The 13151-nt window shown below is 51.2% G+C and overlaps 1 protein-coding gene across 2 annotated transcripts in view; it reads left to right on the top strand.

The window, feature by feature from the left end:
• The first annotated feature begins 2055 nt into the window (after positions 1 to 2055).
• Positions 2056 to 13151, top strand: part of LGALS3BP (galectin 3 binding protein) — a 227280-nt gene continuing 216184 nt past the window's right edge. Inside the window, exon 1 of one of the 2 annotated variants that reach the window (XM_078653962.1) lies at positions 2056 to 2193. Coding sequence is in view for 1 of the 2 variants with exons in the window: in XM_078653964.1 (XP_078510090.1) it covers positions 2121 to 2193 (73 nt within the window). In the remaining variant the exon portion in view is untranslated. The remainder of the gene's footprint in view (positions 2194 to 13151) is intronic. The other variant, XM_078653964.1, reaches the window with a different exon arrangement.

Below are 13151 nucleotides of genomic sequence, written 5' to 3'. Positions count from 1 at the left end.
AAGCGGGGTTATTTTTCTTTTCTGGCTACTTCCTTGGTGCTGATAGTCCAACCCATCATGTGGGCTTCTGTTGAAGGAATGCATGTAAATTATTGGACAAGAGAGAGAGAGACATTAAGGCATCCTCGAAGAAGGATGTGATGAGGACGAAATACTGCAGGAGTTCTAGCCCTAGCTCTTACCATACCTTAATATGTCCAAACAGGGACTCCCTGGGATGAAATTTTAAAGAGGGCCAGGGCCCTGAAATTCAAGTGCGGACTCACCTGGGGTGGTGGGATCAGTAAGTGCTATAGGTAAAGCCACAGCCCCAACAATATACATTGGATAAGCCCACAATTAGAGGAGCATAGACAGGCTTGAAGTGTGGGGGTAGCGCAGATAACAAGTATCTCCCCCTTTCAAGGCAATCTGAAGATTGGGTGCTTGAGGGGCATAGGCTGGGGTACAGAGGAGGGGGTTGCCCAATAGGAGTTGCACACCTGGTGAACACACAGGTGTTGCTTGCAGCCCCCTTACATGAGCACACACTGATTGTAGGCTGAAACTGCGTTAGAGAAACAAGAGTGATCCCAACTCAGTAGCAACATATTTAACTATGAATCTCACATATTACTGACCAACTGATCCTGGTTATGGATTCTTATTCTAGTAAAGACATAACAATCACTGGGCAATACAATTATTGTGTGCTACTTGTTTGGTAGCTGTGATTGAATTTTTAGACCTGCATCACGTTCCAACTGTGGCCCTTGACTGCTTGTCCTTGCAACCTCCTAAAGGTCAACGCCTAAAAATGAGGCCCTTTGTCAATTGAGTGACCTTCTGGCTGTATCTGTCTCCTGGGGTTCTGGAGGTTACAGCCAGTACTTGTTCCATGGGTGGCTCCCTTGTCCCTGTGTTTCCTAGATCTATAGAACGGGCCTGAGCGTCACACTCAAGTGGGAATGCGCTCTATAGTGTGAGACTTACATCCTGGTGTAACTGTACAGCAAAATATGAAACACACCCGCTGAGTGAGACTGGGCTGTAGCACCAGTGAGTCTCGCTTACTGCATGAGGCTGCACTTATGGAGTAAGGGTTTGATTTCATTTGAAAGGAGTTGCTAACGCGAGGTAGAAATATCCCCAAAGGAGTCCTAGTGCGAACTAAGGGTTGTGGTGTGAGACTAACAGGCGGTAAGAGGGATCTCAAAGGTGACTCACACCCAAAGGAGACTGTTCAAAGATTAGACGCCAAAAATAGGATTTTCCAATAAACAAATCCCATATCGGATTAATACGAATCTTCTCCGCTGCGGTGGATTCCTACTCAGTGTGTGAGGCTGTGCTACAAGGGTTATTTCTTCCCAGTGAGTGAGACAATGCTCCAAGGATTAAGATTCACACCTAGTGAAGTAGACATTGTGTCTGACAGTGGAGGACTTGCCTAGTGAGCGAGGCTGTGCACTTCTTGTACCCTGTGATTCTCTTATTTAAGTGAGACAAGGTGTGAGACTCCCACTCAGAGGGTAACACTTGCACACAATGAGTGAGACGACTCCAAATCTGCCGTTATATTCAGTGAGTAAAACTGTGTTACACGGTGTGACACTCATACCCTATTAGCAGGGCCATTGGAATTATGCGATTCTGCAGCCGCTACTGTTTCGCATAAATATAGATTTGCATCATTTACCTCCTCTGCTGCATGACCTGCAGGGGGCGGGAGAGTAGCCTTGAACTCGGTAGTCTCACACACCTGAATCGGGAGGGTTGGCATGTATGGGGGCGCCGCAGGGGAAAAAGAAGTCTCTTTCTTTTCCTCGAGAAAGAAAACCGGACCACTCCTAGTTTCGTTTCCTTGGGCCCTTACGCGTAAGTTTCAGTTCGTTTTTTTAACTCCAGGAAATCACATGCTCCTCAGCTGAGCTTCCCAACGAAAGGGAAGTGTTCCAAGTTTACAAAACAAAACACCCTATAGATGATCCCCTTTTAGCGCCCTTGACTCCACAAGCTTCCCATGCACCCCTCACCCCCTCCCTCCACGTCGATGTTTGCCTTTCCATTTGATAGGTCGAGTCCTGTGCTAATTAAGGGACCGGGTCCTATCACGTGGACACGGGGGTGGTGGGGTGGTCATGGACGGGGTAGAAAAGCCCGGGCTGACTTCCCCAAATCACAGTTCCAGGCCTACCGGTCGCGTTAAGGACGGTAAGTAAACACCCCGTGGCTATGCTCTTGCACAGGACGCAGATTCACTACAGAGAATGTACTAGAATAATATTTTTTTGCCATCCGGACCAATTGTAAATGTAACTATAATTCCAATTTGCACTGTGGTTCATGCGCCTGAAAAGGCGCCAAAGCGCTTATCAGATGGATCGTACGTCACATCTATGGGCAGTTCTCGACTGGCATGGCGTTGTAGCGCGGTGAGGTCTGTGAGAAGGTGCGTTTTCACACACGTCACATCTGCATGTCCAGATGTTCAATATCGCATTCGGCAGTAGCGCAGCAGTGTGCCGCAAGACCCAGTGCAAGGAGGGAATTGAAACGCCCCCATGATTGCTGAATTATAAAATGCAGCAATAGTCAGATTTCAGTGGGCCTCTCGGTGCCACTGCACCTGCTGCCCCAATGGGAGCTGTGCCCCGGGGAGGGGGTGAGAGACGTGTTAGACCCCAAGCCCGGCATATCCAGCGGTGCCACTGAACAGTATTGGCTTCAGTACAGCCACGTGCTGTCAGTACTGGAATAGCAGGAGGGGTACTGAAGGACATGGTTCGGGTTTGTTGTCTGGCCTTTGCGTGGCACCAAGTACCGTAGTAAGTGCAACGTTGGTCAGGGGACCCTGGAAGAGCTAGCTGTGTTCAGTGTGAGAGGTTCAGTACTTGAGCTGCAGAGGTCAGTCAAGGTCAGGACTGTGGTGCATGCGTTGTCGTAGCCTGGCGTGATTCCAGCACGGGTCTGAAGGTCGGGATTCAGGTGCATTCCCTTAACTCGTGCGCTTCTCCCAACTGAAACAGCACAGCGGACTGAGGCCACGACTGAGGTGCGTTGTACGAATTGTAGGTGACTGCCAGTCCTGAAATAGCGGGGTGTGGTGTAGACTGTAGAGCACGGTTAGGGCGCATTGGGAGAGCTGTGTGTGAGTCCCGGTCTTGAAATATTGGGGTGTGGTGTGTAGAGCAAGATTGGGGCGCACTGGGAGATCTGTGTGCGAGTCCCAGCCCTGGAATAGGGCGGGAGTGTGTGAGTCCTAGTCCTGGAATAGCAGAGTGTAGAGCAGCATTGGGGCGCATTGGGAGACCTGTGTGTGAGTCCCAGTCCTGGAATAGTAGGGTGTAGTGAAAGATTAGGGTGCATTGGGAGAGCTGTGTATGAGACCCAGTACTTGAATAGCGGGGTGTGGTGAAGAGAAGAATTGGGGCGCATTGAAAGAGTTGTGTGTGAGACCCAGTCCTCGAATAGCAGCGTTTAAAGCAACATTGGGGCGCATTGGGAGAGCTGTGTGCAAGTCTCAGTTCTTGAATAGCGGGTGTGGTATAAAGCAAGATTGGGGGCGCATTGGGAGAGCTGTGTGTGAGCCCTAGTCCTGGAATAGCAAGGTTTAAAGCAGCATTGGGGCACATTGTTAGAGCTGTGTGTGAAACCCAGTCCTGGAATCTCAGGGTTTAAAACAGCATTGGGGTGCATTGGGAGAGCTGTGTGTGAGTCCCAGTCCTGGAATAGCAGGGTTTAAAGCAACATTGGGGTGCATTGGGAGAGCTGTGTGCAAGTCTCAGTTCCTGAATAGCGGGTGTGGTATAAAGCAAGATTGGGGGCGCATTGGGAGAGCTGTGTGTGAGCCCTAGTCCTGGAATAGCAAGGTTTAAAGCAGCATTGGGGCACATTGTTAGAGCTGTGTGTGAAACCCAGTCCTGGAATCTCAGGGTTTAAAGCAACATTGGGGTGCATTGGGAAACTTTTGTGTGAGTCCCAGTCCTGGAATAGCAGGGTTGAAAGCAACATTGGGGCGCATTGGGAAACTTTTGTGTGAGTCCCTGTCCTGGAATAGCAGTGTGTAGTGAAAGATTAGGGCGCATTGGGAGAGCTGTGTATGAGACCCAGTCCTGAATAGCAGGGTTTAAAGCAACATTGGGGTGCATTGGGAAACTTTTGTGTGAGTCCCAGTCCTGGAATAGCAGGGTGTGGTGCAAATTTGGGGCGCATTGGGAGAGCTGTGTGTGAGTCCGAGTCCTGGAATAGCGGGGTTTAAAGCAACATTGGGGTGCATTAGGAAACTTTAGTTTGAGTCCCAGTCCTGGAATAGCGGCGCGTGGTGAAGAGAAAGATTGTGGCACATTGGAAGAGATGTGTGTGGTTCTCAGCCTTGGAATAGCGGGGTGTAAAGCAAGATTGGGATGCATTGGGAGACCTGTGCGTGAGTCCCTGCCCTGGAATAGCGGGGTGTGGAGCAACATTGGGGCACATTGGAAGAGCAGTGTGTGAGACCCAGGCCTGGAATAGCGGGGTGTGGTGAAGAGCAAGATTGGGGTGCATTGGGAGAGCAGTGTCTGAGTCCCAGTCCTGAAATAGCGGGGTGTGGAGCAGGATTGGAGCGCATTGGGAGAGCTGGGTGTGAGTCCCAGTCCTGAAATAGCAGGGGTTAAAGCAACTATGGGGCGCATTGTAAGAGCTGTGTGTGAGTCCCAGTCCTGGAATAGTGGGGTTGAAAGTCACATAGGGGCGCATTGGGAAACTTTTGTGTGAGTCCCAATCCTGGAATAGTAGGGTGTAGTGAAAGATTAGGGTGCATTGGGAGAGCTGTGTATGAGACCCAGTCCTTGAATAGCGGGGTGTGGTGAAGAGCAGAATTGGGGCGCATTCGAACAGATGTGTGTGAGACCCAGTCCTGGAATAGCAGGGTTTAAAGCAACATTGGGGCGCATTGGGAGAGCTGTGTGCAAGTCCCAAGTCTGGAATTACAGGTGTGGGGTAAAGCAAGCTTGTAGGCACATTGGGATTGCTGTGTGTGAGCCCCAGTCCTGGAATAGCAAGGTTTTAAGCAACACTGGGGCACATTGTTAGAGCTGTGTGTGAGACCCAATCCTGGAATCGCAGGGTTTAAAACAACATTGGGGCACATTGGGAGAGCTGTGTGCGAGTCCCAGTCCGGGATTAGCAGAGTTTAAAGCAACATTGGGGTGCATTGGGAAACTTTTGTATGAGTTCCAGTCATGGAATAGCAGGGTGTGGAACAAGATTGGGGCGCATTGGAAGAGCTGTGTGTGAGACCCAGTCCTGGAATAGCGGGGTTTGGTGAAGAGCAGGATTGGGGCACATTGGAAGAGTTGTGTCTGAGATCCAGTCCTGGAATAGCAGGGTTTAAAGCAACATTGGGGTGCATTGGGAGGGCTGTGTATGAGTCTTAGTCCTGGAATAGTGGGGTGTAAAGCAAGAATGGTGTGCATTGGGAGACCTGTGCGTGAGTCCCAGTCCTGGAATAGCGGGGTGTGGTGAAGAGAAAGATTGGGGCACATTGGGAGAGATGTGTGTGATTTTCAGTCTTGGACTACCGGGTGTGGAGCAAGATTGGGGCGCATTGGGAGAGCTGTCTGTGAGTTTCAGTCCTGGAATAGCGGGGTGTGGAGCAAGAATGGGGTGCACTGGGAGAGCAGCGTGTGAGTCACAGTCTTAGAATAGCAGGGTGTGGTGAAGAGCAAGATGGGGGCGCATTGGGAGAGTTATGTATGAGTTTCAGTACTGGAATAGCGGGTTGTGGATCAAGATTGGGGCGCACTGGGAGAGCTGTGTGCGAGTCCCTGGTCTGGAATAGCGGGGTGTTCAGTAAAGCAAGACTGGGGCACACAGGAAGAGCTGCATGTGAGTCCCAGTCCTGGAATAGCCGGTTATGGAGCAAGATTGGGGCGCACTGGGAGAGCAGTGTGTGAGACCCAGTCCTGGAATAGCGGGGTGTGGTGAAGAGAAAGATTGGCACGCATTAGGAGAGCTGTTTGTGAGTTTCAGTCCTGGAATAGCGGGATGTGGAGCAAGACTGGGGCGCACTGGGAGAGCTGTGTGTGAGTCCCAGTCCTGGAATAGCGTGGTGTGGTAAAGAGAGAGATTGGGGCTCATGGGGAGAGCTATGTGTGAGTTTCAATTCTGGAATAGCAGGGTGTGGAGCAAAATTGGGGTGCATTGGGAGAGCTGTGTGTAAGACCCAGTCCTGGAATAGCGGGCGTGGTGAAGAGCAAGATTGGGGCACATTGGAAGAGTTGTGCGGGAGACCCAGTCGTGCAATAGCAGGGTTTAAAGCAACATTGGGGTGCATTGGGAGAGGTGTGTGTTATTCCCAGTCCTGGAATAGCAGGGTTGAAAGCAACATAGGGGCGCATTGGGAAACTTTTGTGTGAGTCCCTGTCCTGGAATAGCAGGGTGTAGTGAAAGATTAGGGCGCATTGGGAGAGCTGTGTGTGAGTCCCAGTCCTGGAATAGCAGGGTTTAAAGCAACATTGGGGTGCATTGGGAAACTTTCATTTGAGTCCCAGTCCTGGAATAGCGGGGCGTGGTGAAGAGCAAGATTGTGGCACATTGGAAGAGATGTGTGTGGTTCTCAGCCTTGGAATAGCGGGGTGTAAAGCAAGATTGGGGTGCATTGGGAGACCTGTGCGTGAGTCCCTGGCCTGGAATAGCAAGGTTTTAAGCAACACTGGGGCGCATTGTTAGAGCTGTGTGTGAGACCCAGTCCTGGAATCGCAGGGTTTAAAACAACATTGGGGCGCATTGGGAGAGCTGTGTGCGAGTTCCAGTCCGGGATTAGCAGAGTTTAAAGCAACATTGGGGTGCATTGGGAAACTTTTGTGTGAGTTCCAGTCATGGAATAGCAGAGTTTAAAGCAATATTGGGGCGCATTGGGAGAGCTGTGTGCAAGTCCCAGGCCTGGAATAGCGGGTGTGGTGTAAAGCAAGATTGGGTGTGCATTGGTAGAGCTGTGTGTGAGCCCCAGTCCTGGAATAGCAAGGTTTAAAGCAACATTGGGGCACATTGTTATAGCTGTGTGTGAGAACCAATCCTGGAATCGCAGGGTTTAAAACAACATTGGGGCACATTAGGAAACTTTTGTGTGAGTCCCAGTCCCGGAATTGCAGGCTGTGGAGTAAGATTGGGGCGCATTGGGAAATCTGCGCGTGAAACCCAGTACTAGAATAGCGCGGCGTGGTGAAGAGCGGGATTGGGGCACATTGGAAGAGTTGTGTGTGAGACCCAGTCCTGGAATAGCAGGGTTTAAAGCAACATAGGGTGCATTGGGAGAGCTGTGTATGAGTCCTAGTCCTGGAATAGCAGGGTGTAAAGCAAGATTGGAGTGCATTGGGAGACCTGTGTGTGAGTCCCAGTCCTGGAATAGCGGGGTGTGAAGCAAGATTGGGTCGCATTGTGAGAGCTGTGTGTGAGTCCCAGTCCTGGAATAGCGGGTGTGGAGCAACATTGGGGTGCATTGGGAGAGCTGTGTGTGAGACCCAGTCCTGGAATAGCGGGGTGTGATGAAGAGAAAGATTGGGGCACATTGGGAGAGATGTGTGTGATTCTCAGCCTTGGAATAGCGGGGTGTGGAGCAAGATTGGGGTGCATTGGGAGAGCTGTGTATGAGTTTCAGTCCTTGAATAGCGGGGTGTAAAGCAAGATTGGAGTGCATTGGGACTCCTGTGTGTGAGTCCCAGTCCTGGAATAGCGGGGTGTGAAGCAAGATTGGGGCGCATTGTGAGAGCTGTGTGTGAGTCCCAGTCCTGGAATAGCGGGTGTGGAGCAACATTGGGGTGCATTGGGAGACCTGTCTGTGAGACCCAGTCATGGAATAGCGGGGTGTGATGAAGAGAAAGATTGGGGCACCATGGGAGAGATGTGTGCGATTCTCAGCCTTGGAATAGCGGGGTGTGGAGCAAGATTGGGGCGCATTGGGAGAGCTGTGTATGAGTTTCAGTCCTGGAATAGCGGGGTGTGAAGCAAGATTGGGGCGCATTGTGAGAGATGTGTGTGAGACCCAGTCCGGGAATAGCAGGGTGTGGTGAAGACCAAGATTGGGGTGCATTGGGAGAGCAGTGAGTGAGTCCCAGTCCTGGAATAGCAGGGTGTAGAGCAGGATTGGGGTGCATTGGGAGAGCTGTGTGTGAGTCCCAGTCCTGGAATAGCAGGGTTTAAAGCAACTATGGGGTGCATTGTGAGAGCTGTGTGTGAGACCCAGTCCTGGAATAGCAGGATTTAAAGCAACATTAGGCCGCATTTTAAGAGCTGTGTGTGAGTCCCAGTCCTGGATTGAATGGGTTAAAGTAACATTGGGGCCCATTGGGAAACTTGTGTGTGAGTCCCAGTCCTGGAATAGCCGGGTGTAGTGAAAGATTGGGGCGCACTGGGAGAGCTGTGCATGAGACCCAGTTCTTGAATAGAGGGGTGTGGTGAAGAGCAGAATTGGGGCGCATTGGAAGAGCTGTGTGTGAGACCCAGTCCTCGAATAGCAGGGTTTAAAGCAACATTGGGGCGCATTGGGAGAGCTGTGTGCAAGTCCCAGGTCTGGAATAGCCGGTGTGGTGTAAAGCAAGATTGGGGGTGCATTGGCAGAGCTGTGTATGAGCCCCAGTCCTGGAATAGCAAGGTTTAAAGCAACATTGGGGTACATTGTTATAGCTGTGTGTGAGACCCAGTCCAGGAATCGCAGCGTTTAAAACAACATTGGGGCGCATTGGGAAACTTTTGTGTGAGTCCCAGTCCCGGAATTGCAGGATGTGGATTAAGATTGGGGCGCATTGGGAAATCTGCGTGTGAAACCCAGCCCTAGAATAGCACGGCGTGGTGAAGAGCAGGATTGGGGCACATTGGAAGAGTTGTGTGTGAGACCCAGTCCTGGAATACCAGGGAGTGGTGAAGGCCAAGATTGGGGGGCATTGGGAGAGCAGTGTGTGAGTCCCAGTCCTGGAATAGCGGGGTGTGGAGCAACATTGGGGTGCATTGGGAGAGCTGTGTGTGAGACCCAGTCATGGAATAGCGGGATGTGATGAAGAGAAAGATTGGGGCACCATGGGAGAGATGTGTGTGATTCTCAGCCTTACGATAGCGTGGTGTGGAGCAAGATTGGGGCGCATTGGGAGAGCTGTGTATGAGTTTCAGTCCTAAAATAGCGGGGTGTGAAGCAAGATTGGGGCGCATTGTGAGAGCTGTGTGTGAGACCCAGTCCGGGAATAGCAAGGTGTGGTGAAGACCAAGATTGGGGTGCATTGGGAGAGCAGTGAGTGAGTCCCAGTCCTGGAATAGCAGGGTGTAGAGCAGGATTGGGGCGCATTGGGAGAGCTGTGTGTGAGTCCCTGTTCTGGAATAGTAGGGTTTAAAGCAACAATAGGGTGCATTGTGAGAGCTGTGTGTGAGACCCAGTCTTGGAATAGCAGGATTTAAAGCAATATTAGGGCGCATTGTGAGAGCTGTGTGTGAGTCCCAGTCCTAGAATTGAATGGTTAAAATTAACATTGAGGCGCATAGGGAAACTTGTGTGTGAGTCCCAGTCCTGGAATTGCCGGGTGTAGTGCAAGATTGGAGCGCACTGGGGGGAGCTGTGCGTGAGACCCAGTCCTTGAATAGCGGGGTGTGGTGAAGAGCAGAATTGGGGCGCATTGGAAGAGCTGTGTGTGAGACCCAGTCCTGGAATAGCAGGGTTTTAACTAACACTGGGGCGCATTGGGAGAGCTGTGTGCAAGTCCCAGGTCTGGAATAGTGGGTGTGGTGTAAAGCAAGATTGGGGGCACATTGGGAGAGCTGTGTGTGAGCCCCAGTCCTGGAATAGCAAGGTTTAAAGCAACATTGGGGCACATTGTTATAGCTCTGTGTGAGACCCAGTCCTGGAATCACAGGGTTTAAAACAACATTGGGGCACATTGGGAAACTTTTATGTGAGTCCCAGTCCCGGAATTGCAGGATGTGGAGTAAGATTGGGGTGCATTGGGAGAGCTGCGTGTGAAACCCAGTCCTGGAATAGCAGGGTTTTAAGCAACACAGGGGTGCATTGGGAGAGCTGTGTATGAGTCCTAGTCCTAGAATAGCGGGGTGTAAAGCAAGATTGGAATGCATTGGGAGACCTGTGTGTGAGTCCCAGTCCTGGAATGGCGGGGTGTGTAGCAAGATTGGGGCGTATTGTGAGAGCTGTGTGTGAGACCCAGTCCTGGAATAGCAGGGTGTGGTGAAGAGCAATATTGGGGTGCATTGGGAGAGCAGTGTGTGAGCCCCAGTCCTGAAATAGCATGGTGTAGAGCCGGATTGGGGCACATTGGGAGACCTGTGTGTGAATCCCAGTCCTGGAATAGCAGGGTTTAAAGCAACAATGGGGCGCATTTTGAGAGCTGTGTGTGAGACCCAGTCCTGGAATAGCAGGATTTAAAGCAACATTAGGGCGCATTGGGATAGCTGTGTGTTAGTCCCAGTCCTGGAATAGCAGGGTGTAGTGCAAGATTGGGGCGCATTGGGAGAGTTATGCATGAGACCCAGTCCTTGAATAGCGGAGTGTGGTGAAGAGCAGAATTGGGGCGCATTGGAAAAGTTGTGTGTGAGACCCAGTCCTGAAAAAGCAGGGTTTTTTCAGGACAAAATAGCACAACAAAATTGGGTCAGAGCTATTGACTGCCTGCACACTATTCCACTATTTTTGGTCTTATTACTCGTTCTCAAAAGCCTGTGCGCGTAGGTCGAGGGCGTGACCCGTAAACACCCCCTACAAAGTGATGCAAAACATCACATACAATAATGAAAACAAAAAGACCCGCACAAGGCAAATTATATATGCATTGTATTATTTGCAAGAGTATGCAACAGTTATTCACAAACGTTCAATGTTAATGCTTTCCAAACAGAAGTAAGGTCCAAGTCTTGTGATTTCTGAAGTAGGGCTTTTTATTCAAAAATAAACAAGTTGAAGATTCAAGAGATTGCTAGCACAACATTGGGGCGCATTGGGAGAGCTGTGTGCAAGTCCCAGGTCTGGAATAGCGGATGTGGTGTAAAGCAAGATTGGGGGCGCATTGGGAGAGCTGTGTGTGAGCCCCAGTTCTGGAATAGCAAGGTTTAAAGGAATATTGGGGCTCATTGTTAGAGCTGTGTGCGAGTCTCAGTCCTGGAATAGCAGGGTTTAAAGCAACATTGGGGTGCATTGGGAAACTTTTGGGTGAGTCGCAGTCCTGGAATAGCAGGGTGTGAAGCAAGACTGGGGCGCATTGTGAGAGCTGTGTGTGAAACCCAGTCCTGGAATAGGGGGGTGTGGTGAAGAGCAAGATTGAGGTGCATTGGGAGAGCTGTGTGTGAGTCCCCGTCCTGGACTAGCAGGGTGTGGAGCAAGATTGGGGCGCACTGGGAGAGTTGTGTGTGAGTCCCAGCCTTGGAACAACAGGGTTTAAAGCAACAATGGGGCACATTGTGAGAGCTGTGTGTGAGACCCAGTTCTGGAATTGCAGGATTTAAAGCAACATTGGGGCGCATTGGGAAACTTGTGTGTGAGTCCCAGTCCTGGAACTGCAGGGTGTAGTGCAAGATTGGGGCGCAATGGGAGAGCTGTGCGTGAAACCCAGTCCATGAATAGTGGGTGTGGTGAAGAGCAGAATTGGGGCGCATGGAAAGAGTTGTGTGTGGAACCCAGTCCTGGAATAGCAGGGTTTAAAGCAACATTGGGGCGCATTGGGAGAGCTGTGTGCAAGTCCCAAGTCTGGAATATCGGGTGTGGTGTAAAGCAAGATTGGGGGCGCATTGGGAGAGCTTTGTGTGAGCCCCAATTCTGGAATAGCAAGGTTTAAAGCAACATTGGGGCACATTGTTAGAGCTGTGTGTGAGACCCAGTCCTGGAATCGCATGGTTTAAAACAACATTGGGGCGCATTTGGAGAGCTGTGTGCGAGTCCCAGTCCTGGAATAGCAGGGTTAGAAGCAACATTGGGGTGCATTGGGACACTTTTGTGTGAGTCCCAGTCCTGGAATAGCAGGGTGTGGAGCAAGATTAGGGCGCATTGGAAGAGTTGTGCGTGAGACCTTGTCCTGGAATAGCAGGATTTAAAGCAACATTGGGGTGCATTGGGAGAGCTGTGTATCAGTCCTGGTCCTGGAATAGCAGGGTGTAAAGCAAGATTGGGGCACACTGGGAGATGTTAGAAATGAGATTCCGGGTTGGCTAAGGTTCTCACCGAAGTCAGGCCGCAACCACCACTCTAGTCAGGATAAGGGAGTTACACTCCTAAAATAACCCCTGCTCACCCCCTTTGTAGCTTGGCACTATCAGTCAGGCTTATCTTAGATGCAGTGTGTAAAGCACTTGCACATAACCAACAGTAACACAGTGTAAGCACTGCAAACGGACACCAAACGAGTTAAGAAAAATATCCAATATTTTTATATACTCAAACAAGACCAATTACGAGAATAATTCATAGTATAGTACTTTTATAATAGTTGTGTTGCAAGATGTCTTGAAAACACAGTTCTTTGACGTCGTTTGCTCCGTCCGGGCTATCAAGGTGTCGTGAGCAAGCAAGTCCAAACAGTTCTGGCTGGCCGCGGCGTTGCAGGTCAGCTGCGGTGTCGAGAGGACCCGCCAACAGTACCTTTCAGAGATGCAGGTCGTCAATGACCTTTTGTTGTCACGCCCGTTGCAGGTCGATCTCCTCTCTGATGGAATCAGGAGTGCTGGTGTTGGCAGGCGTCGGGTGCTTCGATGCAAAGTGCAGCGGTGCGGCGTGCGGTGCCCTCAGGTCGTGGTGGAATCAGATGGTGTCATCGGTGAGACCAGGGTCGCGGTGTGAGGTGAGGCGGTGCTCGTCACGGTGCTGGCAGGTCACGGTGCAGCAGCGGCGTCGCTGTCGCGGAAGCGCTGTTGTCGGACGACAACTGGAGTCGATGTTACCGGCGTCCGTAGGCAAAGGCTGCAGTGCAGAATTAGGGCGGTGCATCGTATAGCGTTACGAGCGGTGCCTCCAAACCACGGTGCCAGCAGCGGTGTTGAGTCCAGCTTGGAGCGCCGTCATCGGGGATACTAAGGCGTCGTCGTGAAGCGAGGCAGTGCGAAGTGCGCTGCCCACAGGTGCGGGGCGAGCAGAGGCTCAGTGGTGGCGTCAGCAGGCGTGGTCGATGAGACCAGGGTCGTGGTGCGGAGTTGCGGCGTTGCTCTCTGCG

This window comes from Lissotriton helveticus, chromosome 7 (assembly GCF_964261635.1).
Source record: "Lissotriton helveticus chromosome 7, aLisHel1.1, whole genome shotgun sequence".
NCBI lineage: Eukaryota > Metazoa > Chordata > Amphibia > Caudata > Salamandridae > Lissotriton > Lissotriton helveticus.
Note: the sequence above shows the minus strand (reverse complement) of the source record. Positions and strands in the feature narration are given on the sequence as shown.